The sequence below is a fragment of the Mirounga angustirostris genome, unplaced genomic scaffold (genome assembly GCF_029215605.1).
Source record: "Mirounga angustirostris isolate CCGP_5_RB_7025 unplaced genomic scaffold, mMirAng1.0.hap1 SCAF_17, whole genome shotgun sequence".
Taxonomy (NCBI): Eukaryota; Metazoa; Chordata; class Mammalia; order Carnivora; family Phocidae; genus Mirounga; species Mirounga angustirostris.
The window spans coordinates 54696169-54722350 of NW_026991725.1; the positions used below are offsets into that span (position 1 = coordinate 54696169).

General features: G+C 40.6%; 1 protein-coding gene across 18 annotated transcripts in view; it reads left to right on the forward strand.

Moving 5' to 3' along the window:
- Positions 1–26182, forward strand: part of NCOR1 (nuclear receptor corepressor 1) — a 158138-nt gene that overhangs the window by 107285 nt on the left and 24671 nt on the right. For 12 of the 18 annotated variants that reach the window (XM_064582686.1, XM_064582689.1, XM_064582688.1 and 9 more), the window contains 13 exons: positions 139–268; positions 2534–2729; positions 7916–8089; positions 8836–8996; positions 13819–13939; positions 14037–14138; positions 14476–14576; positions 16743–16911; positions 19105–19245; positions 20505–20588; positions 21083–21339; positions 21693–22053; positions 24938–25165. In XM_064582686.1, coding sequence (XP_064438756.1) covers positions 139–268; positions 2534–2729; positions 7916–8089; positions 8836–8996; positions 13819–13939; positions 14037–14138; positions 14476–14576; positions 16743–16911; positions 19105–19245; positions 20505–20588; positions 21083–21339; positions 21693–22053; positions 24938–25165 — 2225 coding nt within the window. Of the gene's footprint in view, positions 1–138; positions 269–2533; positions 2738–7915; positions 8090–8835; positions 8997–13818; positions 13940–14036; positions 14139–14475; positions 14577–16742; positions 16912–19104; positions 19246–20504; positions 20589–21082; positions 21340–21692; positions 22054–24937; positions 25166–26182 lie in introns of those variants that run through there. The other 6 variants (XM_064582687.1, XM_054511029.2, XM_045889785.3 and 3 more) reach the window with 2 other exon arrangements.

The following is a 26182-nucleotide window of genomic DNA, read 5'->3' on the forward strand; positions in this document are numbered from 1 at the left end:
CTGCTCCTCCCCCTGCATGCACTCTTTCTCTCTAAAATAAATAAATCTTAAAAAAAAAAAAAAAAGGAATTATGATTGTACATTTAAAGTCTTACATAAGAATATATTAATTTATCTTTTTTTTATTGCCAATTGCAGAATGTTTCCTATGGACTCAAAGCCTTCATTGTTGAACCCCCCTGGATCTATACTGGTCTCATCCCCAATAAAACCAAATCCACTGGACCTGCCACAGCTTCAGCACAGAGCTGCTGTTATCCCGCCAATGGTAAGTTTTCAAAGTGAGTAAGAGAAGTAAAGTTGAGAAAGACCTTTAGAGACATTTCTTCTCTTCTTTAATCAGTACTTGATTTTTAAAAAAATTATGGTAAAAAACACACAACATAAAATTTATCATCTTAACTGTTTTTAAGTATATGGTTCAGTAGCATTACATATATTCATGCTGTTGTGAAATAGATCTCCAGAACTTTTTCATCTTGCAAAAGTGAAACTCTCTTCCCATTAAACCGTAACTCTCTCTTTCCCCTCCCCCAGCTCCTGACAACCACCATTCTACTTTCTGTCTCTCTGAATTTGGCTAGATACCTCATATAAGTGGAATCATACGGTATTTGTCTTTTTGTGACTGGCATGTTTCACTCAGCATAAAGTCCTCAAGGTGCATCCAGGTTGTAGTCATAATCTTCCTTTCTAAGACTGAGAATATCCCATTGTATGTATATACCACATTTTGTTTAGCCATTCTGTCGCTCTATTTGCTTTTTCAAATGGATTCATTGTGATGGTTGGTTGAAATGGTGATTTCCATTTCGGAAAGAAAAAACACCAAAGGAGTGTAATCCTCTAGCCATAAATATTCGTAAGCTTTGTTTTTGTTTTGTTTTCCTGGAAGACAGTAGTAGAATAAATATATAACTAGGTTTTAAATATCTAGAATGAATTCTAGAGATTATGGCTAACTTCAGGATACAATTCCAAATCTAGTTTTATTTACATTTTACTTCAGTAATCTCTGCAAGTTTGACTCTCTTTTGACACTGAATTCCAAACTAGGTTATCGCTCCTTTACTTAGTAATGTTTTAGCTGTTGCTTTACTTCAGGGGATAAAAATTTGTTCTTTCTCACATGATAATTGATAAAAGTTAAGTGTGTGCTTATGATGGACTCACACACAAAAAATCATTAAACATTTGTTCGTTCATTGATTTACTCAGATGGACTTCTATTGAGTGCCCAGTTCAAGACAACATTGTTAATGCTGTATGGAATATTTATATATCATAATCTCTGACTTCAAGAAACATAGAGATTGCTCTTGATAAGAAGACAGAAAAAAACTTAAAATGAATTATAAAAATGTGATGCTCTGTTAAGTTAAAAAATGTAGTATGGTCATTTCAGAGGAAGGAGAGCTTCCTTCTTAATAAGACAACTAAGGAAGACTCCACATAGGAAATAATATTTTTTGGACCAAAACAGTTCATTTGGCTTTATGGCAACAGGAGGAAGTGCCATGTTTACATAAAAGCCAAAGCACGAGGGCAAGAAAATTATGTGTATGTTTTGGGCTCAGTGAAAAATTCTACTTACAGTAGCAGAAAAGAACTATGGAAGTCTTTATTTAGATAATAGGTTCTGAAAAACTCAGATCTCTACTCTTTCCCAAAATTTTTTGTATTCATGAAGTAATGGACTGTGTTAGGGGCTGTTTATTTAGTATTGAACCAAATAGGTTGGGTTCTTTCCTTCCTGAGTGAGAGAGACAGAAAATAAACAGAAAAACCAGCCATATTATTGTGAATTGTGCTATTGTAAGTGCTGTGTACCCTGAAAGAAAGAAACAGGGCTGCTGTAAGGAGGAAAATGGGAAGGGACGGTTAGGGATGGCCTGTCTGAAGACGGAACATTTAACACCCATCCTGTTGTGTGAGTTGGTTGTGGGAGGTAAGGCGGATCAGTCAAGGATGTCTGCCAGGTTTCTGGCTTAAGCTGTTAAGGTTCCGTTTCCTAAAAGGGAGGTCACTGAAGGAGAAGCACTGAATGTAGGAAATGAAGAGTTCCTGTTAAATCCAAGTTTTGAGGTGCTTTGAGATACCCAAGTGGAGTTGTTAAGCAGCCATTCTGTGAGTATGGGACTTGGAGCAAACGTCTTAGAAATAGAAATTGAAGAACCATTAACATATAGATGACATTTAAATGCACAGAAGTGGGTGTGATTATCTAGAGAGAACCTTGAGAGGAGGGCTAGGAGCCAGGGCTGAGCCACCAGGGGTTTGACCATTTGGAAGTTAAAAGCAGACAGCAGTGTTTTAGTTTCTGATTTTGATCTCTCTTCTGTGATTTATATCGTGTTCAGTTCTGAAAGTAAATGTTCAGCACTTTAAGCCTTTTATTAAAACTTGAAGAGTACTTTGATCAAAAAGTGGCAAAATCACATCAACCAGTACGTTACAGAAATAAGCATTATTTGTAACAAAGGGTCATTGTTATGTTGGTCATTGGCGTATCTAGATTTTTATCTTCCTGTAGGTTTCCTGTACCCCATGTAATATACCAATTGGAACCCCAGTGAGCGGGTATGCCCTCTACCAGCGACACATTAAAGCAATGCATGAGTCCGCACTCCTGGAAGAACAGCGGCAGAGGCAAGAACAGATAGATCTGGAATGCAGAAGTTCTGCAAGCCCCTGTGGCACCACCAAGAGTCCAGACAGAGAGTGGGAAGGTAGGTAGAGCTGTCCCCGCAAAGAACTTCTCTGACGGGAAACAGAACTATTCTCCAAAGTAGTGTCCTTTGTGCTTTGCAGTTTATTTGCATGTCAAGTGATTAATTGCTCTTGTCCCTCTTGTCCGCAACACAAAATTCCTTTAAACTGACCTCAGTTAAACTTTTGAGGAATGTTACTAGTATTGACTACTCACAGGCGGCAGTAGCATGTGTAATGGTTTTTGTTAATACGAGTTTTCTGATATTTATCTCTCTGCTGGAGGACTGTAAAAGCCATGCTTTCTGCTCCATTCATCTGACTTTTCGGAGTGAGAATTGTTATCCTGTCCTCCAAGCAAATCTCATGTGACAACAGGGTAATACTCATTCTCTAATATGATGGGAGACAACTTGGCGTATAGCGTCAGTCGTAGCCTGACGCAGCCCTCACCCCAGCCTTCACCACTTGTGTGGCCAGGGACAAGTCCCGTAACTTTTCTGACTTTAGTTCTGTCATCTGTAAATTGCAAGTTATAGATCGATCCATCCATCCATCTGTCTGTCTGTATTTCTTTCTTACTGAGATCACAACCCATAAGAAAGAATCAGCATTCAGTATCCTCTTGTAACACGTGGCTCAGCGTTATTCTTTACATAATATTATATGTAATACAGATACAATTTATAATAATAATTAGTGTACCAATATGTACATAGTATAATAGATACCACAAAGGGGCTGTTACCATTGTTATTTCAAGTGACAAATTCGAGTTGTATGTGCTTTTTTTTTTTTAAGATTTTTTTTATTTTTAAGTAATCTCTACACCCAACATGGGGCCTGACCCCACAACCCTGAGATCAAGACTCCCCCACTCCACCTACTGAGCCAGCCAGGCACCCCTATGCATGTTCTTTTTAGTTGTGTATGATACACTCAGTTTCTTTTAAAAGCGGGGGGGCGGGCACGATTTCTAAATTGTAATAAATTCTTCTGGCATGATTAGGAAATGGCACATGTGTTCTGGTTGATGGTTGACTTATGCTATGATATGCTTAGAATATAAGACTGTTAAGGTCTTCGTTACTGTGGTTTAGATTTTTTGGTAATGATTCAAAAGACTTTGCAGTACTTTACATAGATAAGTAAGAACAGCTAACTGTAGAATGTCATGCATTTCAAGGACTATTTAATATAAAATAGGAACTGTGGTACTTAACGAATCTTGACCACCCCCCCCAGTTACACCCAGTTATACCAGTAATGAGTTATTATATGGCACACTGAACTATGTTAGAGTTTTAAACATAAAATTGCTGGTGTTTTAAGTATAAATCTTACCCTAGTAAAAACATGAACCAGAGTAGTTAATACCCAGCAAGGCTGGGGGTATAGTAGGTGCTAAATGAATATTTCTTTCTTTTTTTTTTTTAAAGATTTTATTTATTTATTTGTCAGAGAGAGGGAGAGAGCGTGCACAAGCAGGGGGTGCGGCAGGCAGAGGAAAAGGGAGAGGGAGAAGCAGACCTCCCCAAGCAGGGAGCCCAATGTGGGACTTGATCCCAGGAACTCGGGATCATGACCTGAGCCAAAGGCAGATGCTCAACCGACTGAGCCACCCAGGCGTCCCAATGAATATTTCTTGAATGAAGGTAAAAACGTTGATGATTTGGGAGCTTTTAGTATTTAGTATTTAGAATCCTCAGTTGCTAACTCAGTAATTGACGCAGCTTGTACTCAGTAATTACATGTTGAAGGAATGAATTAAATGGAGTATAAATGGACTTAGCAGAAGCACTTGTCTTTTGAGCAGTCCAGCTATGAGAAAATCTATCATGATGAGAATGATAAATTTTAGAGTAATTTAAAAGTCTTTTGATGTATTCCTTACATAAATGATTTAGAATAAATGTTGGGAGAAGAATTAAAACCTAGAAAAAATCTTTTCTTTTTTCTTTAAGATTTTATTCACTTATTTGACAGAGAGAGTTAGTGAGAGCAGGAACACAAGCAGGGGGATTGGGAGAGGGAGAAGCAGGCTTCCCGCCGAGCAGGGAGCCTGATGCGGGGCTCAATCCCAGGACCCTGGGATCATGACCTGAGCCGAAGGCAGATGCTTAACGACTGAGCCACCTAGGTGCCCCAAGGACCTCAATATCTTTTCTTGATCTACTTTACGATCTTGATCTAAATTACTTTGGAAGCTGGAGAGACTGAATCAGACTAGAGCCCAAATTCTGAGCCTCTAAACAATGAACTACATTTCTCTGTGGTCAGTCACATTAATCCATGTAGTTTAGATGAAAGTGGTATCCTAATTTTAATCATAATGCAGTGGTCTTAAAACCATACTGTAATTATATTTTTTATTAATGTGATACTGAGGTGTTTATTAATACATCAGTTTGGTTCAAGGTGACTCCAGAAACTGGGGTGGTTGATTACATTTTATCTCAAGGTTATGTTTTATTTTAGCTCATCTATAATGTGTAGTTATTTAAGGAAGTGCCTGAAGACTCTCCTGAATTTATAGCTATCCATAGTTCAGTATAAAGGATAAGTTCCCTTATACTTACACATCTCCCTTGTATAATCATATACTTGCATTTAAATTGCTTGTATGCAGAATGTTTGATACAAATGTTTTCAATGCATCGCCATAGAAGAGTTTATAGAATGTTAAATATAGTGAGAATGTGGATTTACCTATGAACCGTCACCAAACTGGTACAGTTTACTTGAATTAGGACCATGGTTTTGACTTTTCCCTTCATGGTCTCATTTAGAAAGTAACAGGCAGCATGTGTTTGATTGTATTCATCGTAATGTTAGTGAGTGGCAGAAATAATTATTGTAGGTGTACCCTTTTTAAGTGGTGTAAGCCTTTACATCTGTAGAAACACTTGGGAAAAACCTGAGAGAACAGTTGTTTTCACTTTCCAGGAGCATTTACACAAGGTAACCCCTACTTCAGCATGAAGCCTTTTTTTCTGGAGTGAGGAAACTCAAACATACACATGTGGAGAGTTAGAATTGAACTTGAAATGCAGGTTTAACAGAATCAGTTCAGTCCAATTAAGAGTTAATCCTTCTCTGCAACTGAATCTAGTCTGTTTATTTTGTTGTTTATTTATTTTTTCAGCTCTGAGTACATGAAGATTTAAATACCTGTATTTAGAACCATCTAAATTTCCACTTTAACACTACCTTGACAAGATAGTTTCCACATTATTAGAAACTTACTGGAAATGGTAAAACAGTCACACAGTATTTATAATAATAACTTTACCATGTTAAATTCTCTAGAAAGGAAGACATGATTTTCTTTTGGTTTATTTTATAAATCTGCACAGCATTGGGACATTTAATCTAATTCGTTATATCAATGTGTCTAAGAAGGGAAGAGTACCATCATCTTGATGGATACCCCACAGGCATCTGAAATTCAATGCCCAGTGCTTTAGGGAGACATTATTGCCACATGGTTTCGAGCTCAGAGTCAGGCTTACACTGCTGGTAGGGTGACCTTGGCTGGGCAATACGGTGTGATTCTTTTGAGGTTCAGTTTCCTCATCTGTGAAATGGTGTTAATCATCCCGTGGGGCATGAGGGCTCAGTGAGATAATTCATGTAATTCACAGTGCTCTGCACAGAGTACATCATTATTAGCTGGTATTACTAGAATTGTTTCTGGTTTTTAAAAATACCTGAGTAAGCTAGAGAACTATTTATGCCTTGTGCTAATGAGTCTTTACCCAATTACAAACCTTCCACTTAATAGTGAGATGCTAGAGACCTTCTCTTGGGATAGAAACTATCAGGTGCCAGCTATTACTTACTGTAGTGCAGTAAAGAAAAAACGAAACAGAAATAGAAAGTAGCTCTTTGAAGGGAGAAGGTAAATCATTGTTCACAGGAGAAGATTATCCACCTAGAAAGCCTACAAGAACCAACTGAAAAGTGATTAGAACAAAAAGGAAAGTTCATTAAGTTTCTCAGAAAAAAAAAGGGTCTCCAGAAATCCCCATCTTTCTTTCCTATAGATCTGCAGTAATCATTTATACAAGTAAACTCATGCATATGAAAAAGATGGCTTTCCTAGCAACAAAATGTAAAATACCTACAAATAATTTTTAACAAGGAATTTATAAATAAGACCTATACAAAAAAGTCTGGATTACTCGGTTAGAAAGCTCATTATTATAGAGCATCAGGTGTCTTGTATTCATAAATTTAATGCAAGTCTAATGAAAATTCCAGTGACATCTTGTTTGGAGAATGATTTTAAATTTTGATTTATCTGGAAGAATAAATGGATAAGACTAGGTAAGCAAAAGAATAAGAAAATGAATGGGAATTTGCTCTGGCAGACATTAAAATAACCCACATTTAAGTGGTTTGGGTTACATATGATTTTCCTTCTCCTCTTTGTGCTTTTCTGATTTTCCAAAATTACAATGTCAATTTTATTTTAAAAAGGAAAAAAATTATAAGAGACAGGGAACACAAGCAGGGGGAGTGGGAGAGGGAGAAGCAGGCTTCCCGCAGGAAGCCCGAAGTGGGGCTCCATCCCAGGACCCTAGGATCATGACCTGAGCTGAAGGCAGACGCTTAATGACTGGCCACCCAAAAGCCCCTGGAGTAATTTTTATAGCATTCTGGTAGTAAAATTCATAGTTTTATAAGTGTGTGTAGGTTTTTTTGGATTAGTTTGATCTGTGTCTTCTAAGAAAGACTTCTTCCGTTTCTTAATTATGTTTATTTCTCTAAATATTAAGTGGTGTGTTTCAGCAGGCTAAATATAAAGGGCGGAAATTCTCAGAGATATGACTAACTCAAGCAAGGCTTGAATTTACCACATGGCTGGATAATCTGATGTTTGCCTGTTGTGATCTTTACTGCATGTGAAAACACTTGGTTTTCCTAAGAAGAAGAAAGATGTTCTTTTCCTTTAAAGGGAAACATCATAATTGAATTTTTGAGGGTTTTATTAGGTCATAGTGATGGTGCATACACAGAAGATTTAGATGTATAGGGTTTTTAAACATCTCTGTGGGTGGACTCCCCACCCCCCCAGAATCTTAGATTTTAATATTAGTGTATATAGTCGGATCTGCCCCTGGATGGTGTGGGCTTGGTCCTTTCACACTTACTATTTTAATTTGGGGTTCTTCCCTTATCTTGATAACTTTAACTTTCATAGGAAAATCAGTCGCCTATATGCCTTATGCTGAGGTCAGACGTGCTCTAGAACAGGAAGCACAGATGCACAGTACTGCAGCAAGGTCAGCCTCACCGTGTAGGCTCTCTCCGAGAGAAGTCAGTAAAGCCGCTCCACAGCCTGATATGAGTGCAGCCCGCAATAGTGTCCCGCCAGGTAAATATTGTTCCTCTGCGCAGTGGCTGCTGGCCATCTCCCAACAGATGCTAGACTCGGGTGGTCTGAGCTCGTGAACAAACTGCCTTTCCCAGACGTGTCCTTCCTGTTTCAGAATTATTTTCTTGTTTCTGTGCATCTATCGTCTGTTGTATTCAGTTGAGCTTCACTGGGCCACTGGGAAATTCGTGTTCACACGTGTATACTGTGACACTGACTGGCTTTTAAGAGTACATGTACTTTGAAAAAATCTTTAGGTCCCCTCCCCGACCGCAAGAAATTCAGGTCTGTGAGAGCCAGGAGCAGTAAACATTTCTCCAAGTAGGCAAAATGTAGAGAGGGTGTCCAGCTGGTGGTTGGCCATGTCTGTGCGTTCTCCAGAGTTGGAGTATCAGCTGCGTCCTAAGAAGCAGGTCCAAAGAGTGATGGAGAGAGAGAAAAGATTGGGAAAGGTTGTCATTTGCCTATGCTAAGCAGAGATAGTTTGAAATGAACATCAACTTAAAAGCTCTGGTTTCACAGGGAGTTGAATATTTCAGCCTCATAAATACCACGTGTGACCTGAATATGTATATGGATTTAATTCAAGTGAAAGAGAAATTCAAAATAGAAATGTTCCTCCTCAGCCTCATCTTGCACTTAAAATTCAGTGTGTGATATGAAAATTCGGGAATGACTGAGATAGGTAGAGTGTTGCAAACTATGAAATTGCCGATTTTAAATCATTTTTTTCCTCCCCTTCAAAGTCCTGCAGCCTGCTCCGCATCAAGTGATAACTAATCTCCCTGAAGCGGTTCGGCTTCCAACAACTCGACCCACCAGGCCACCTCCTCCTCTCATCCCATCATCCAAAACCACAGTGGCTTCAGAAAAACCATCTTTTATCCTGGGAGGCTCCATCTCACAGGTAAAATGCCTTCCCTGCCCAGGAAATTTCTGTTGAGTATTGCTTTGGTAAAAGTTCTCCCCTTTCTGTCCCTAATTTGTCAGAGTCTTAATAAATACAAGTTTGTCTGTATGTGAAGAGACGGTGACCAGAAAATATGGCAGTCATCGTACTCTGTGCCACACACAGGAAGTTTGTGTGAGTTGGGTGCCCAAAGTGAGTGGCCGCGGCACACCGTCTGGTTTGACTTAGGAAAGGCACTTTTGTGCCCTGTGGTTTAGTGTAGCGAAGATGGAAGAGGAATCTTTTCAAGTACCAAAATATGTGTGGACTATTGTGAAGGCTCTAAGTATTACATTGTACATGATTGATAAGCCCCAGTTCATTCTGACTTTGAGAGAGCTTGTTTGGAGGTTCTAGCAGGGGAGCGCAGCTACTCGTATACCCTTGACCGAAGAACGGTCCTCCTCTATCGGGGAAGGTCGTCCTCTTCGACCGAGCGCGCAGCTTCGGGAGGGACGCACATGGAGCGGTGAGGGAGGAAGGGGACACCCGCCTAGCCAGCCAGATCAGCCGAATCAACCCTGGCGATCAATGGGGTGACAGATGTCGCAGCCAGATCGCCCTCACATCCCATTCTGACTTTGGCCACTATATCTTCCCCCCCCGCCCCTGGTGCATTATTGTATACATACATATATATATACGTATATATATTTTTTAATATGGCCTTATCTTAATGGTTGAAAAGTTTTGACCAATGTGCACGATCAGCAGCAGCCACTCTCCTGTCAGGTTATAGAACCATTTCATCACCTCCGAAGGTTTTCTTAGCCCCTTGTGCCTGAAGCAACCACTGGTTTGCTTCCTATTAGCACAGATTAGTTTTGCCTTTTCTAGAACTTCATATAAATGAACTCATACAGTGTGTACCCTTCTGTGTCCGCCTTCTTTAACTTAACATAATGGTTTTAGGGATTCATCCTGAGCTATTTCTAGTTTTTGGCTGTGGTGAATAAAGCTGATGTGTACATTCTTGTACTGGCTCTTTATAGACATTTGTTTTCATTTCTCTTGTGTAATCAATCCCCTGAGGGAGGAATTGCTAGATATATGTGTGTTTTACTTTATAATATCCCAGAGTGGGTCTACTGCTACCCGCAATGTGTAAGCCTTCATTTTGCTTCATTTGCTTTTGGCCATCTTTTTTATTTTAGTCATATTTCATTGTGGCATTTAGTTTGCATTTCCCTGGCAGCAGATGATGCTGAGCACTTTTTTGTATGCTTATTGGTCATTTATACGTCTGATTGCGAAGTGACTGTCTTATTAGCTGTTTTTATTGGGGTTTTTTTGGTTAGTAGATTGTAGAAGTTCTTTATTATGGATGAAAGGTCTCTGTTATATATTAAAATATTTTCTTTTTTTTATGGCTTGTGTGTTTTGTTACTGCTGTGTTTTGATGAGCAGAAATTTTAAATTTTGATGAAGTCCTTATACAAATTTTTTTTTCTCCTATGGTTAATTCTTTTTCTCTAAGAAATCTTTGTTTCATGCTTGTGGAAATATTCTTGCGTTTTCTTCTGAAAGCTTTATAGTTTGGGCTTTTACATTTAGGTTTGTGATCCACGTGAAATTAATTTTTATGTGCAACGTGAGATCAGGATCAGCATTCAGTTATCCTTTTGGATTTGCAGTTCCAGGAACACCGGTTAAAAAGTCTTTTCTTTCTCCAATATGATCTCTTTAGTGCCTTTGTCAGAAATGATTTGGCTCTATGTTTGGTCTATTTCTGGACTTTCTGTTCTGTTCAGTTGATCTACTTGCCCACACTTTTATTAGCATCACAGTTGTGATTATTGTAGCTTTATGGTAAGTCTTGAAATCATGTGGGTAGGGGTCCTTTAAGGGCTTTTATTTTTCAGGATTGCTTTGGCTCTTCTATGACTTTGGCATTTCCATATAAATTATAAATGTCAGTTTCTAACGAAAATTCTCCTGGGATTATGGTAAAGGATTGCATTAAATTTATAGATTATTTTGGGTTAGAAATGAAGATCTTAAGAATGTTGAATCTTCGGGTGCCTGGGTGGCTCAGTGGTTAAGCATCTACCTTCGGCTTAGGTCGTGGTCCTGGAGTCCTGTGTTCGAGTCCCGCATTGGGCTCCCTGCTCATTGGGGAGCCTGCTTCTCCCTCCCCCACTCCCCCTGCTGTGCTCTCTGTCTTTCTCTCTCTGTCAAATAAATAAATAAAATCTTTTTTTTTTTTTTTAAAGATTTTATTTATTTATTCATGAGAGAGAGAGAGAGAGAAGCAGGCTCCCAAGGAGCAGGGAGCCCGATGCGGGACTCGATCCCAGGACTCTGGGATCATGACCTGAGCCGAAGGCAGACGCTTAACCATCTGAGCCACCCAGGCGCCCCTTAAATAAATAAAATCTTAAAAAAAAAAAAAAAGGAATGTTGAGTCTTCTAATCCATGAACATGTTTATATTTCCATTAATTTATGTCTTTAATTTCTCAACAGTATTTCAAAGTTTTCACTGTAGAGGTTTTGTTAGATTTATTTTCAGTTAATTTGATGATTTGTAATGTATTTTATGTTTTTATAAATATTTTTTAAAATTTCATTTTCCAGTTCTACAGGTATATAGAAAAAGTTGATTTTTTAAATCTTTATCTCCTGCAACATTACTTATTTGCTTCTTATTTGTTTTGTTGGTTGTTTTTTTTTTGTTTTTTTTTTTGGAGGGAGAGTGAATTTCTTAGGATTTTCTATGTGAGCGTGTCATATGCAAATCAAGATAGTTTTACTTCTTCCTTTCCAGTCCTAGTGCCTTTTCTTTTTCTTTTTCTTTTCTTTTTTTTTTTTTTAAGATTTTATTTATTTGACAGAGACAGGGCGAGAGAGGGAACACAAGCAGGGGGAGGGGGAGAAGGAGAAGCAGGCTTCCCGCAGAGCAGGGAGCCTGATGCGGGGCTCGATCCCAGGACCCTGGGATCATGACCTGAGCCGAAGGCAGACGCTTAACGACTGAGCCACCCAGGCGCCCCCCTAGTGCCTTTTCTTTTTCTTGTTTTATTGAACTGACTAGGGTAGAACTTTTAGTACAATTTTTTTTTTAAAGATTTATTTATTTATTTATTTGAGAGAGAGCAGGGAGGAAGTGGGGAGAGGGAGAGCAAATCTTAAGTAGGCTCCCTGCTGACGGAGGAGCTAGGAGCCTGATATGGGGCTCAGTCAGCCCAGTGTGGGGCTTGATCCCACAACCCTGAGATCATGACCTGAGCTGAAATCAAGAGTCAGATGTTTAATCGACTGAGTCACTCAGGGGCCCCATAGTACAGATTTTAAAAGAAGTGGTGTGGGCGCCTGGGTGGCTCAGATGGTTACGCGTCTGCCTTCGGCTCAGGTCATGATCTCAGGGTCCTGGGATCGAGTCCCGCATCGGGCTCCCTGCTCCTTGGGAGCCTGCTTCTCCCTCTGCCTCTCTCTGTCTCTAATGAATAAATAAATAAAATCTTAAAAAAAAAAAAAAAAAGTGGTGAAGAGGATATGCTTTCCTTGTTGCCCATTTTAGGAGGGAGGCATTCAGTATTTAACTGGTAGGTATGTTAACTATAAACTTTTTTTTAAGATTTTATTTTTATTTATTTGACAGAGAGAGAGACAGCCAGAGAGTGAACACAAGCAGGGGCATTGGGAGAGGGAGAAGCAGGCTCCCTGCTGAGCAAGCAGCCCGATGTGGGGCTCGATCCCAGGACCCTGGGATCATGACCTGAGCTGAAGGCAGACGCTTAACGACTGAGACACCCAGGCGCCCCAACTATAGACTTTTCATAGGTGTCTTTTCTAAAGATTGAAGAGACTTCCTTATATTCTTTTTTGCTGAGAGTTTGTTTTTTTGTTTTCCTCTAATTTTTGTACTTTTCAACTTCAGAATTTCTTCACAGTTCTTTTCTTTTTTTTTTTTTTTCTTTTCTTTTTGTTGATATTCTTTGGGGAAACATCGTTTTCATACTTTCCTTTGTTGATTTTCAAGGCTACCAGTGAGCTTGGTGGGGAGCATATGGGAGAGGAAATAGAGCAAGTTCAAATGCCACAAAGCTCACTCTTCTTACCTAGATATTGCCAGTCTTCTTGAATAAATGCATCCAGATTTCCACAAGCCTTTGGTTAATTTCCAAATTGAAAGGTTGATTCTTACAATTTTTGCTGGTTTTCTGGTTGCCTTTATGGAAGAGCGTTTTCAGAAGTCCTTACTCTGCTGTTTTCACTGATGTCCCTATCCTGTAACAATTTTAAGAGGAATAAATATTGTTAATAATAGTAGCTTACATTTTGAGTGTACTGTTAAGTGCTTTATTTATGTAATTTGTTAACAATAAATAATAGTTATATGAAATTTATGGTGATTTCAGAAGACATATCTTGCTCCCTTTAAAAATATTTTTAATGTGGGGCGCCTGGGTGGCTCAGTAATGTTCAGCATCTGCCTTCGGCTCAGGTCATGATCCCAGGGTCCTGGGATCCAGCCCCACATCTGGCTCCCTGCTTAGCGGGGAGCCTGCTTCTCCCTCTCCCTCTGCTGCTCCCCCTGCTTGTGTTCCCTCTCTCGCTGTGTCTCTCTGTCAAATAAATAAATAAAATCTTTAAAAAAAATTTTTTTAAATATTTTTAATATAAGCAATCTATATAAAGATTTTCTTGCTTTGCAAGTACTTGTTCTTAATTTTGGGCAGTGGGGATGTAAATTCTTATAAACAGAAACATGAACATTAAATTTATTGTTGACCTTGTGAGAAGACAATGTTATTTTAGTCCTTTAAAATTATTTTTAGGGAACACCGGGCACTTATTTGACTTCTCATAATCAGACTTCCTACACTCAAGAAGCAGCTAAGCCCTCAGTCGGCTCTATCTCTCTCGGACTGCCGCGGCAACAGGAATCTGCCAAATCAGGTCAGTGAGTAAATACTCAAAACATTCCTGCGCTTGCAGCATCACGGGCAGTAATTCAGCCTTGATCTCTCTTTATTTCTCTCGCTTTGGTCCATAGCTACTGTGCCCTACATCAAGCAGGAAGAATTTTCTCCCCGAAGCCAAAACTCACAGCCTGAAGGTTTATTGGTCAGGGCACAGCACGAAGGAGTGGTCAGAGGTAAAATACGCTGTTTGGCAGAAATATTAAACTTTTGTTCCCAATAAATGTATTAAAGTAAGTCACTAATACGTTTTAATGTTGGGTTTTTAAGTTAGAGCCTTTACATTCTAAATTTTTCCTTCTGAATAAAAATAATTAAAAACTTTGAAATTCCATATTTCAGCAATCCTTTTTAATAATTACAATATTATTTTAAAAGTAGATTTCAGTAAAACACCACTATTCTTTTTGTACTGCTGTTTCCTTCTCTTACCCCTCTTCTAAGTGGGGGCTGAGTTTTGTGTGTTTGCAGTGGTAGAAGGTGTAATATGCTAATCATTTTGGTTTCATTCAGGTACTACAGGAGCCATTCAAGAAGGAAGTATAACTCGGGGAACGCCAGCCAGCAAAATTTCCGTGGAAGGCATCCCGTCCCTGCGGGGCTCGATCACTCAGGTTAGTTGTGATCATTCCTGATACACTGGACAGTAGCTAATGAGAAAACTGGAAGTCAAGTCTCAAGAGCTCTAGCTGTTCCAGCAGTGTAGTTCTGGGGTTAAGTTGCTCATTGTTCTGGATTATGGGACTGGGTCTCAATGGTAATAAACCCAGATCCGTAAACTGTCTGCAGAAAGACATTAATGTGATCATTTTGACCACCAGCTATATTATTTAGTCTGTGGGTCATTTGAAAAGGTTAATGATTTGCAAATTGGCGGAAGAAACAAGTTCTGATTGATGCAGCTCCTAATGTCTTCCTGGCAAAGCTTTTACCATGTGTTCAGCTCAAATAGAAACGGAGAAGAAAATCAATATAAATTATTTGCTCACTTTTGCCCCTTGTGAAAAAGAAGGTCTGCAGTCCTGGCATGTAAGGCACCTGGCTAGGGTCTCGTGCTAAACTGGGAGATACAGGCGACGTTGATAGAAGTGCCAGAAGTCAAGTATCTTCTTCCAATTTCAGGCTCAGTATATTGCCAGTTTTGATTAAGACAAGGTCTTTCTTTTCCTCAGATGTTAATTTCATTTGGAAGTGTAACAGCCTGTAGCCTCTTTATTATTGTCGATCTGGGAAAGGAAAATTCTCTTTTGGGAAATCATTGTAAACAGAATCCTGTGCTTTTGCACATTGAACCGGTCACAAGTTTCCTGTTTTCTTCTTCTTCCTTGTCTTTTGTCCTTGTCCCCTAGGCCAATGGCTAAAGTGTGGCTCCCAGGCCAGCAGCATTGGGCATGTAACTGGTCAGGCCCCACCCCAGAATTTCCTGACGTCTCCTCTGTGGGGGCGGGGCCCAGCCATCTGTGTTTTCCCGCCCTCCAGTGATTCTGCTGCGTGCCCATTTGAGAACCCTGCCCTGGGACCTCGCTGATCAAGTGTAGTCTGTGTCCCAGAGCATCGGCATCGCTTGGGAGCTTGTTAGATTCATGCAGAAATTTTAGTTCCCACTTCAGACCTATGAATCAGGGTCTCCATTTTAACAAGACCTGGTATAAGGAGTATATGGCTTAGAGACCTAGAAGGTTACATATGAACTCTTCACATCTCTCCATCTACATTTGACCAAAGTATACATCCTGAAACTAGTTTTCAAAATAAGCAGACACTTTAATAGTAGAGGCAAAAGAGAAATAAATGCCTTATGCATATTATCTTTTCTTGTTCATTTTCACTCTACTAACCAGATTGTGGGTAGGAAGACAGAATGAACTGGATGAAGTGAGGCTACGCTTTTTCTGTTTATTTTCAAACCAGTCTGTCTATGTGAAGTGAGTACTTCCAAAGTGGGTGTTAAGGATTCCCAGATGTTTACTGCCGAGCCCATTTGAATAAACATTTTGTTTTTGTCATTCTTCCTGCTCTAAGTGTGTGGTTTCAGATTGTCCTCACGAGAGTTTTGGGGGCGCCAAATGTGTGAGTGGGCTAAATCTGGGCCTGCCATGCCCATTTCAACCCAAGCAGCTCACTCTTACAAAGTGTTCGACCCAGTAGGTTCCATGAATGATTCCTCTGGAAGGAAGGGTTTACTGCTTAAAGGAAAGGTCAAAAAGAACCGTGCCCATAGGTAACCCAGAAGAGGACTAATTAATGATGATGAAGATTCAGAGGATGTGACCTAAACTGAATCCATAGCACAGGATGGAGGCATCTGAGTTTTCTCGGTCCTGTCTCCCCTTCCCCCACTGGTGACCAGAGGTCGAATACAGCAGACAGTTTGGGAACTGCAAGTTCTTTTTTCCTCTTATCACAATGTGAGAGAAGGTTGCAGTGTTCTAAATTTAAAACTTAGTTTATCGTCTTATTTTTATTAGACATTTTGAAAAAACATAGACCAGATTTTTTTTTTTTCCCTGAGAGTTAAGATGTTTGACTTCAGGGTGGGCAAGAAAGTTGATTTGACTCCTACACCTGTCTAGATTTTAAGTTTTGTGGGGCAGGGTTCAAGGATTAAGGTACAGTATTTCTTTATGCTTATAAAAACTTAATGTCTGGTTTCCTCTCATGTCTTTGTCCTTTCTTCTTTGAAGATATGGATGGATCTGACTCTCCGTGTGGTGGGTTAAGTTTTCTGAGTATCTCGTGTCTCCTCTAAACCTGAGTGTTTGTGTTTGATTTGATGGCAGGGTACCCCAGCCCTGTCACAGGCTGGCATACCAACTGAGGCGTTGGTGAAGGGATCCATTTCTAGAATGCCCATTGAGGAGAGCAGTCCTGAGAAAGGCAGAGAGGAAGCCGCATCCAAAGGTCATGTTATTTATGAAGGCAAAAGTGGACACATCTTATCCTATGATAGTAAGTATGATGTCTGTTCTCTGAAGCCAGTACTGTGATGGGGGCTAGAAACGTGGGCTCTGGCTCCCCACATACGTATTTGGGGGAGTTTGTTCTCCCTTCTCATGGAGGTTTTGTGAAAATTTAACTGAGACGGTCAATGAAAAATGATAAACAGTGCAGAGCCCAGAGTATGTAGTTCTGTAAGTGGTAGCTAACCTCAACTATGGCAAGTCGATTTAGCCTAAGAAAATAATCTTTAGGGCGCCTGGGTGGCTCAGTTGGTTAAGCGACTGCCTTCAGCTCAGGTCATGATCCTGGAGTCCTGGGATCGAGTCCCGCATCGGGCTCCCTGCTCAGCGGGGGGTCTGCTTCTCCCTCTGACTCTCCCCCTCTCATACTCTCTCTCTCTCAAATAAATAAATAAATCTTAAAAAAAAAAATAATAATCTTTAACTTTAGTAGAATCACTTTTATTTTATTTTGTTTTATTTTATTTTATTTTTAAGATTTTATTTGAGAGAGAGAGCAAACAAGAGAGTGACCACGAGTTGGGGAGGGGCAGAGGCAGAGGGAGAAGCAGACTCCCTGCTGAGCAGGGAGCCCAATGCGGGGCTGGATCCCAGGACCCTGGGATCATGACCTGAGCCAAAGGCAGACGCTTAACTGACTGAGCCACCCAGGCACCCCAGGTGAATTAGGGAGTAGATAATAATCTGATAATCCTGGAAAGAGTATTGAATTTAAATTCTTAATTTAAATTATTTTAATGTCTATGTGTGTAAGCATTTTCTTTAGTTGTATTCTTAGGTTATATTTTCTCATTAATGTTACAAGAATGACTCAGTTATGGTAAAGAAAAAAAAAAGCCAAGTGAGGGACTGGATTTGAGTTCCTGTTTGCAACTGTTTTGTGATTTAAGTAGTCATTAGTCATGTTTCATCTTTCTCTTTGAATACAAAGATGTAAGGTATGTGAGCACACAGTGTCTGATCAGAACATATGGTAACTTTCTTATTTCCTTCCTCCTTTCTTGTTTTAACATTTCTGGCATATGCTGATTTACATTTTGCTTCTGGAGGAAGAAATTAACGTACAATGCCTAAGCCAGAAATGTAGATGTCATCCTTAACACTTGTTCTCTTTCCACATCCAGTCACTGAGTTGTTTCTGTTCTCTTTTCTGAATTCTCTGGAATCCATCCATTTCTCTGTATTCCCCACTGCCACCATCGTCTTTCATCCGGATAACCGGGCAGCTGCCCCTGATCTCCCCACCTTAGTCATAACCCGTATTCAGAAGTGTAACACATCACTTCCTGCTTGACTCTTCATTGCTTTAAGATCAGTGTAAGCCCCTTACCTTGGCTTGCTCCGCCCTCCACGATCTGCTCCTGTCCCGCTGTTCCCTTCCCACATTTCCCTTGGCTCCCTCGCACTGCCTTCCTGTGCACTCAGCCTCCAGCTGCGCTCAGCACACTGGCCATGCACTGAGCTCAGGTTCTTTGTCCCACGCTCTGTCTCGCCTTGGCGTCGGTGTGCCTGTCCCACCTCCTCCTCCCTTACCTGTGGCTGAAACATCTCCGCCTTGTCCTTCAGTTCTCAGTCTACATTACTTCTTTTAATAAAAGTGTTAGGTTCTCGGGCGCCTGGGTGGCTCAGTTGGTTGGGCGACTGCCTTCGGCTCAGGTCATGATCCTGGAGTCCCTGGATCGAGTCCCGCATCGGGCTCCCTGCTCGGCAGGGAGTCTGCTTTGTCCTCTGACCCTATCCCCTCTCATGTGTTCTCTCTCTCTCATTCTCTCTCTCTCTCAAATAAATAAATAAAATCTTTAAAAAAAAAAAAAAAGTGTTAGGTTCTCCATCTGGCGTTCTCGAAGTACATCGTACCTCTCTTTCCGTAGTACTGACTATACTCTGCAGCAGTTCCCTAGTACTTAGTCGGTATCCGCCACGATTGGGTAAGTTTCATGAAGGAAGGCACTTAATTTGTTAACCTTATCTGCAAGCCTAACTCCTTTATGCCTGGCACTCAAATAATTTGAATTAATGAAAAAAATTTCATAAGTATCAATTACACAGTAGTATGTTATAGGTTGACTGGCTCTTACATTATTATTTTTTGTAAGATAGACTATGAAACTTAAGATAACTGATTGACTGTAGAGTAGGCTTTGGGCGCTGTCTGAGCAATTCTTGTTTTTGTGTTCTGCAGATATTAAAAATGCCCGAGAAGGGACGAGGAGTCCAAGAACAGCTCATGAAATCAGTTTAAAAAGAAGCTATGAATCAGTGGAAGGAAATATAAAGCAAGGGTTGTCAATGAGGGAGTCTCCTGTTTCAGCACCGTTGGAGGGTAAAATGTTTCCAGAACTTTATTTAGATACATTTAATTTTGTACAGCAAATTTCCATAGTTGGGTTAGGTTGTATTCAGTCTCTGTCATTTCTACGTGAAATTTATATTCATATTACTGTATAAATGAAACATATTAATAATATATAATATAGTAAAATATATAATTAACACTATATTAATATGAGCTTATTGATATGTTTAAATTTATATTCATATCTACATATAAATCAAGTACATGACAGTGGTAGGAAGTAAAAATTAAACATAATCAGTCATATCATAGGTAACTAGTAGAATGCTCATAAAATTTGTAGACTATTCCGGTTAGGGTTAAGTGAGTAGAAAAATGTAAAATTCATTTTGAGAACTTTGTTTTTGTCTTGAGGCAGTTAAAGCAGGGCTGCACTGTTTCCTGATGAATTTTGCTGTGCGAGTTTCATCCTCTGTAAATGAAGGGATTGTAGTTACAGTGTGAAGATTCGAGACAGGTGTCCAAGCTTGTGCTGACCACGATAAGCATTCACTGCATCATACCTGTGGTTTTATTTTGTTAATGACTCACTTTGTTTAAGCCTTAACCTGGCTCAACTGTTTAATGTTAATCTAGGTGAAATACTAAAAACAGGGTAAGGATTCCTCAACCTTAGAAGTCCTGCGTAATTTTCTAAGAGCTGGATTTTCTCTGTATTAAAAAAAAAAAAATCCCACTTTCCTTTACTTTAGGGTAATTGCGTGTGGTTATTTCCAATCCTTGATTCAAATTTATTGTGATGTGACACAAAACATTTTAAGAGGTTATTTACAGCTCTTTCATTATGACTTGCATGCTTTCGTTTATGTATTTTATCTGTTTTTGAAGTACCGCACCCATCCTTCGTGTTTTCCCTTTCTCAGAGGTGTGTTTCAGAGCTAAACGGTGATTCTCAACCCCTCTTGTGTCTCCTCACCTTGAGAAAGAAGCATTGAATTTTAGATGTAGTTTTGAAAGTGTCTTTCCTTTTTGATTTATAATAGCTGTGTTCTGTGGCTATTTTCTCTTTAGAAGAGTGTTTAAAAACGAACAATGATGTCATGTTGGTTACTTCCAACTTTTATTTTTTCCATGATATTCTTCTGAATAGTTCACAAATTTAAGATGATATCTCTTTCTCCATAGGGCTTTTATCAAAAAGTACATACTCTAAGGTCAGTATAAAGTATATGTGAATTGGCATACACATTATATTTAATATTTGAATTGCTTTCTTGTTTTGAAAGGGCTGATATGCCGAGCATTACCCAGGGGGAGCCCTCATTCTGACCTCAAAGAAAGGACTGTGCTGTCTGGTTCCATAATGCAGGGTAAACTTTGTTTTGGCTTTTATTCATGACTGCCTCATTGGCAGAGTAGTTTGACATTAATTTGCAGTGCATGAAGCCTGCTTTTCAAGTGTTTTCCCTTTTGAAATATTAAATATTTAAGTCTTGATTTTAACTCTTCTGTTTCTGAGCTACATAGTTTATATGAAGATGATAGTTGCCTAATCTTAGAATATAGAGACATCTTCGTTATGTTAAGAACCATTCTCTGATTGTGATGAACAGACTTAATTATATTAAGTCTTGAACCACCTGAAAAAATGACGACTTATGAATATTTATTTAAAGATGTGTTGTAAACAGAAAATTGATTAAAAACTGCAAGATGACAAGGTATTAATTTTTCTAAATTGCGGAGAAATATATGTATCAGGATTTACTATTTTAACAATTTTTAAATGTACAGCTCAGTCACATTGTTCTGCAACCGTTGGCATTACTTTAATAAGCATGTTTTCTTGAATTCTTTCTCGAAGGCACACCAAGAGCAACAACAGACAGCTTTGAAGATGGTCTTAAATATCCCAAACAGATTAAAAGGGAGAGTCCTCCCATACGAGCATTTGAAGGCGCCATTACCAAAGGAAAACCATATGACGGCATTACCACCATCAAAGAAATGGGGCGTTCCATTCATGAGATTCCACGGCAAGATATTTTAACTCAGGAAAGCCGAAAAACTCCAGAAGTGGTCCAGAGCACAAGGCCAATAATCGAAGGTTCCATCTCCCAGGTAACTACATCAGGGTGCTTTTTGTCAACCGTTCCACTCCAGACTGTGATATTCATGGAGCATTTTAAGAAGCATGACTTAATAATTAGTAGTTCTTACGATGTCAGATCTTTTGCAAGTAAATGTGAAAGTTTTAGGTATGCTTTAGTATTCGTTTTTCTCGTGTCTGTATTGTGGAATGTATATTTCGAGAAAGTGCGCAGCTCTGGATTTGTGAGCGTGTGATTGACACACCCACACAGATAGTAAAGATTACTGAAGCAAATTACTGTTGCCGTGAGCCGAGCGGACCTGAGATGGAAAAATCTTCAGATGCCTCGGGCTACCTATAATGTTTGTTTCTTTTCTTTTAGGGCACACCAATAAAGTTTGACAGCAACTCAGGTCAATCTGCCATCAAACACAACGTCAAATCCTTAATCACGGGGCCTAACAAACTACCCCGTGGAATTCCTCCACTGGAAATCGTACCAGAGAACATAAAAGTGGTAGAACGGGGAAAATATGAGGATGTGAAAGCAGGCGAGCCAGTGCGTTCCCGACACACATCAGTGGTAAGCTCTGGCCCCTCCGTCCTTAGGTCAACACTTCACGAAGCTCCCAAAGCGCAGCTGAGCCCGGGGATTTATGACGACAGTAGTGCACGGCGGACCCCTGTGAGTTACCAAAACACCATGTCCAGAGGCTCGCCTATGATGAGCAGAACTTCTGATGGTATGTTACTCTTCTGAACTTGTTTGCTCGTTTTGATTGCACTTTCCCACCTCCGGTAAAAAGTCGGTGTCAAATGGTTAGCTTTGGATTGCCACAGGATCTGCAGGTTGTGCTTGATACGGGGCCTGTATGGAAGGCTACCAAATGAAAAGTAGGGATAATCGTAGGTAAAAGATCTATTTTATTTATTTATTTATTTTTAAAGATTTATTTATTTATTTGAGAGAGAGAAAGAGAGCGTACATGAGTGGGGGAGGGTCAGAGGGAGAAGCAGGCTCCTCGCTGAGCAGGGAGCCCGATGCGGGACTTGATCCCGGGACTCCGGGATCATGACCTGAGCTGAAGGCAGTCGCTTAACCAACTGAGCCACCCAGGCGCCCAAAGATCTATTTTATTTTATTATTATTATTTTTTTAAAGATTTTATTTATTTATTTGAGAGAGAGAATGAGAGAGAGAGCACATGAGAGGGGGGAGGGCCAGAGGGAGAAGCAGACTCCCTGCCGAGCAGGGAGCCCGATGCGGGACTCGATCCTGGGACTCCAGGATCATGACCTGAGCCCGAAGGCAGTCGCTTAACCAACTGAGCCACCCAGGCGCCCGGTAAAAGATCTATTTTAATCAAGTGCCGAGGGTGCTGGAGTCCAGAAGTGCTCTAGAATAAGTACGTTCTGAGAGTGGCTTTTCAGCTACTCCTTCAAGGTGTTCTGGAAGTCGGCGTTGACCGTTGTTTAGCGGCGGTCTGTTGTGGTGGTTGAAAGTTCACGTTGTGGAGCAAGGCTGCCTGAACTTGAATTAAGGTTCTTCTCACTGCATGACCTTGGACGAGTTACTTCACTTTGGTAGGCCCTTAGTTTCCTCGTCAGTAAAAGTATTAAGGCTTCCCTCACTGGACTGTTGGGAAGGTCACATGAGGTCATGTGTTTGAAGAACTTGGGAAGGAGAGAATGCGAACTATTGTTATTGCCGTTGCTGTTGTTGTTGGTATCGTGCCCCGCCTCCCCGGGCTTTCTGCTGCTGGCAGGTGCGTGAGTAAGGTCCGAGACGTTGAGTTTTACCAGGTGGTCCCTGAAACCGCCTGCGGCCCATACGAACGTCCCCACTCGTCCTCTCCAGCGTTATTGCAGTACGTGTTTATTGCAGGCTCACGTGCAAGGTCCTGGCTGGACACTGCGAGAGCTGGGAAGGTGAAGGGTGTTTTGTGTGGTGGGAGAGGAGCAGCCTGGAGGGAAGAGAGAAGGGAAGTGTTGGCCGGGGAGGTGGGGTGGCGAATGCAGAGCCCCGGGCTCGGGTTCTGAAGGCGAATTGCTGCTGCAGGGAAAGGCACTCTGTGTTCGAGCACACTGGGCCTCGGAAGGCGATGCAGCAGACCCGCATGTGGCTTGGTTTTGTCCGGCAGATTTGTGTAATCACGGCCAAGTTGATGTTATCAAACTATTCATAATGAGGAGGTGGTGCACACCACTCAGTGTATTAATGCCCCTGAATCGTACCCTTTAAAATGGTACCTTTTATGTTCTGTGTGTTGTACTACAATTGTTAAAACAGTGGAGGGTGATGGCCAGTAAGTGTTGGGATATGCTGTTCATTGGGGGGATGATCTAATAACTTCTGAATCACATCATTTAAAAAAGAGAGCCTGGGGTAGGGAGGTGGTTGATATGGGCGAGCTCATGAGAAAGGCTTTGTGGAAGTCCAGGGCAAGGAAAAATAGCGTAACGTAGAGACTGGCGGGCAGCAAGGAGGGGGCGGCACAGGCAGAGAGAGGGAGTTGTGACTTGACTACGTGGGGGATCGAGAAGAATTTGGAATGTTCAAGTCGTACAGAAAACAAAATCATTTATAATGGGATTTAAAGAGGAGTGTTGAACTTCATGTTTAATCTTAACGTTAGGTGCTAAAATGCTGGTGCTATGATCCACAAGGTGATAATCTCTCAATCTCAGAAGCTTCTGCTAGTTCTTCACAGTTGCGTATTTTACAAGATTGAATATTAAATGTTTGGTGGAAGCAGATAAAAATATAAATACAGTCTGTATTTGGTTGGGTGAGAAATGGATAAATACAGTTGACCCTTGAACAACACTGGTTTGAACTGTGCAGGTCCAGTTAATGAGGATTTTTTTTTTTTTAATAAATACAGTACAGTGCTATAAATGTATTTTTCTCTTACAGTTTTTTTTTTTTCCCAAAGATTTTATTAATTTATTTGACAGAGAGAGACAGCCAGAGAGGGAACACAAGCAGGGGGGGAGTGGGAGAGGGAGAAGCAGGCTTCCTGCTGAGCAGGGAGCCCGATGCGGGGCTCGATCCCAGGACCCTGGGATCATGACCTGAGCCGAAGGCGCCGCTTAACCGACTGAGCCACCCAGGCACCCCCTTTTTTTTTTTAAGATTTATTTTTTTTTTTTAGAGAGAGAGGGAGAGAGAGCGCGTGCACATGAGTGGGGGAAGGGACAGAGGGAGAGAAAGAGATAAGCAGACTCCTCGCTGAGTGCAGAGCCCAGAGCAGGGCTCGATCTTAAAACCCTGAGATCATGACCTGAGCTAAAATCAAGAGTTGGATGCTCAACCGGCTGAGCCACCCAGGTGTCCCTCTCTTAAAATTTTCTTAACATTTTGTCTCTAGCTTACTTTATTGTAAGAATACAGGATATAATACATACAACATACAAAATATGTGCTAATTGGCTGTTTATGTTCTCAGTAAGCCTTCCTGGTTAATAGTAGGCTATTAGTTTGGGGCGAGCCAAAAGTTAAGCATGGAGTTTTGACTGTGTGGAGGGTCGACGCCCCTAAACCCTGCGTTGTTCAAGGGTCAGCTGTATAATCTTACCTCCCAAGTTTTCTTAAGTTGTGGTGTTGGCTTTTTTTTTTTTTTCCAGTTACGATTTCCTCTAGCAAGTCTACTAATCATGAAAGAAAATCAACCCTGACCCCTACCCAGAGGGAAAGTATACCAGCGAAGTCTCCAGTACCTGGGGTGGACCCTGTAGTAAGCCACAGCCCTTTTGATCCCCACCATAGGGGCAGCACCACAGGAGAGGTTTATCGGAGCCATCTTCCCACACATTTGGATCCAGCCATGCCGTTTCACAGGGCTCTGGATCCCGGTAAGCACAGGGCGTAGTGATGATTTATGGCAAAGAAATAATATACCTGTATGACCTTTCAAACTCTATTTATTAAAGTATAATATGCAGACTGTTACATATATCATTAGCGTGCAGCTCATTGAATTCTTACACACTGCACACCCCCATGTTACCAATTCTGAATCAAGAAACAAAATATTACCAGCACCCTTACAGAACTGAGGAAAAAAAAATAGATTAAACATTTAAACTTACAATGTCGATATTCATTTACCAGTGTTCTGATGTAAGGTCAGGGTCTACTGATGAAATCTCTCCTTTGTCTTTGTTACATAAGTGATACTCACATTTCCTTCCAGCCTTCCTTTTTTAAGTGAAGCTAGAATTTAAAGCCACTTCAAAGCAATTTAAATACAGAATCCTTCCAGATTTTTTTTCTCAGTCTTTCAAAATTGTCTCGTCCATACCTGATTCAACTTCTGTATTGAGTCTTTCCAAAGCAGTCAACTTAGTTTCCAGAGAAACCATTCTTTTCATTCTTTTCTCAACAGCCTCCAGATTACTTCATTAAGTTACATAATTACAGTAGTAGGTACAACTGGAGGGAACTTTCGAACAGACAGACCCCTCTGACTGTGGGTAGACATACTTGTTGGAGGTGCAGGAGTCTGTAGGTTTTCTGGAGAGCAGTCTGCAGTGGGCATGGGGCAGCGGGTTCTGCAAAGGGAAAGGAGTCCTGTCAGCACGTCGGTGGTGACTTGACCCATCCGTGTGCCAGCTTCCCCCTGTCCTCCCCGTCTTCGTCCCTGCTCCTCTTGCCTGCTGAGCCCTACTCAGATGGGTGTTTTCTGCTCGTACCTCTTCTCCAGCCTAACTTGCTTGTTTGTTACATCCTTCAAGTTGAAATTGGGACACAGGACACCCGTGTTTTACCATGGTCCTTAGGGAGGAGATATGCCAAGATTTCTAAGGGTTATTTACATTGTAGAAGCAAGGTACCTGTGGAAAATATTTTATCTTTTGGAGGTCATATCA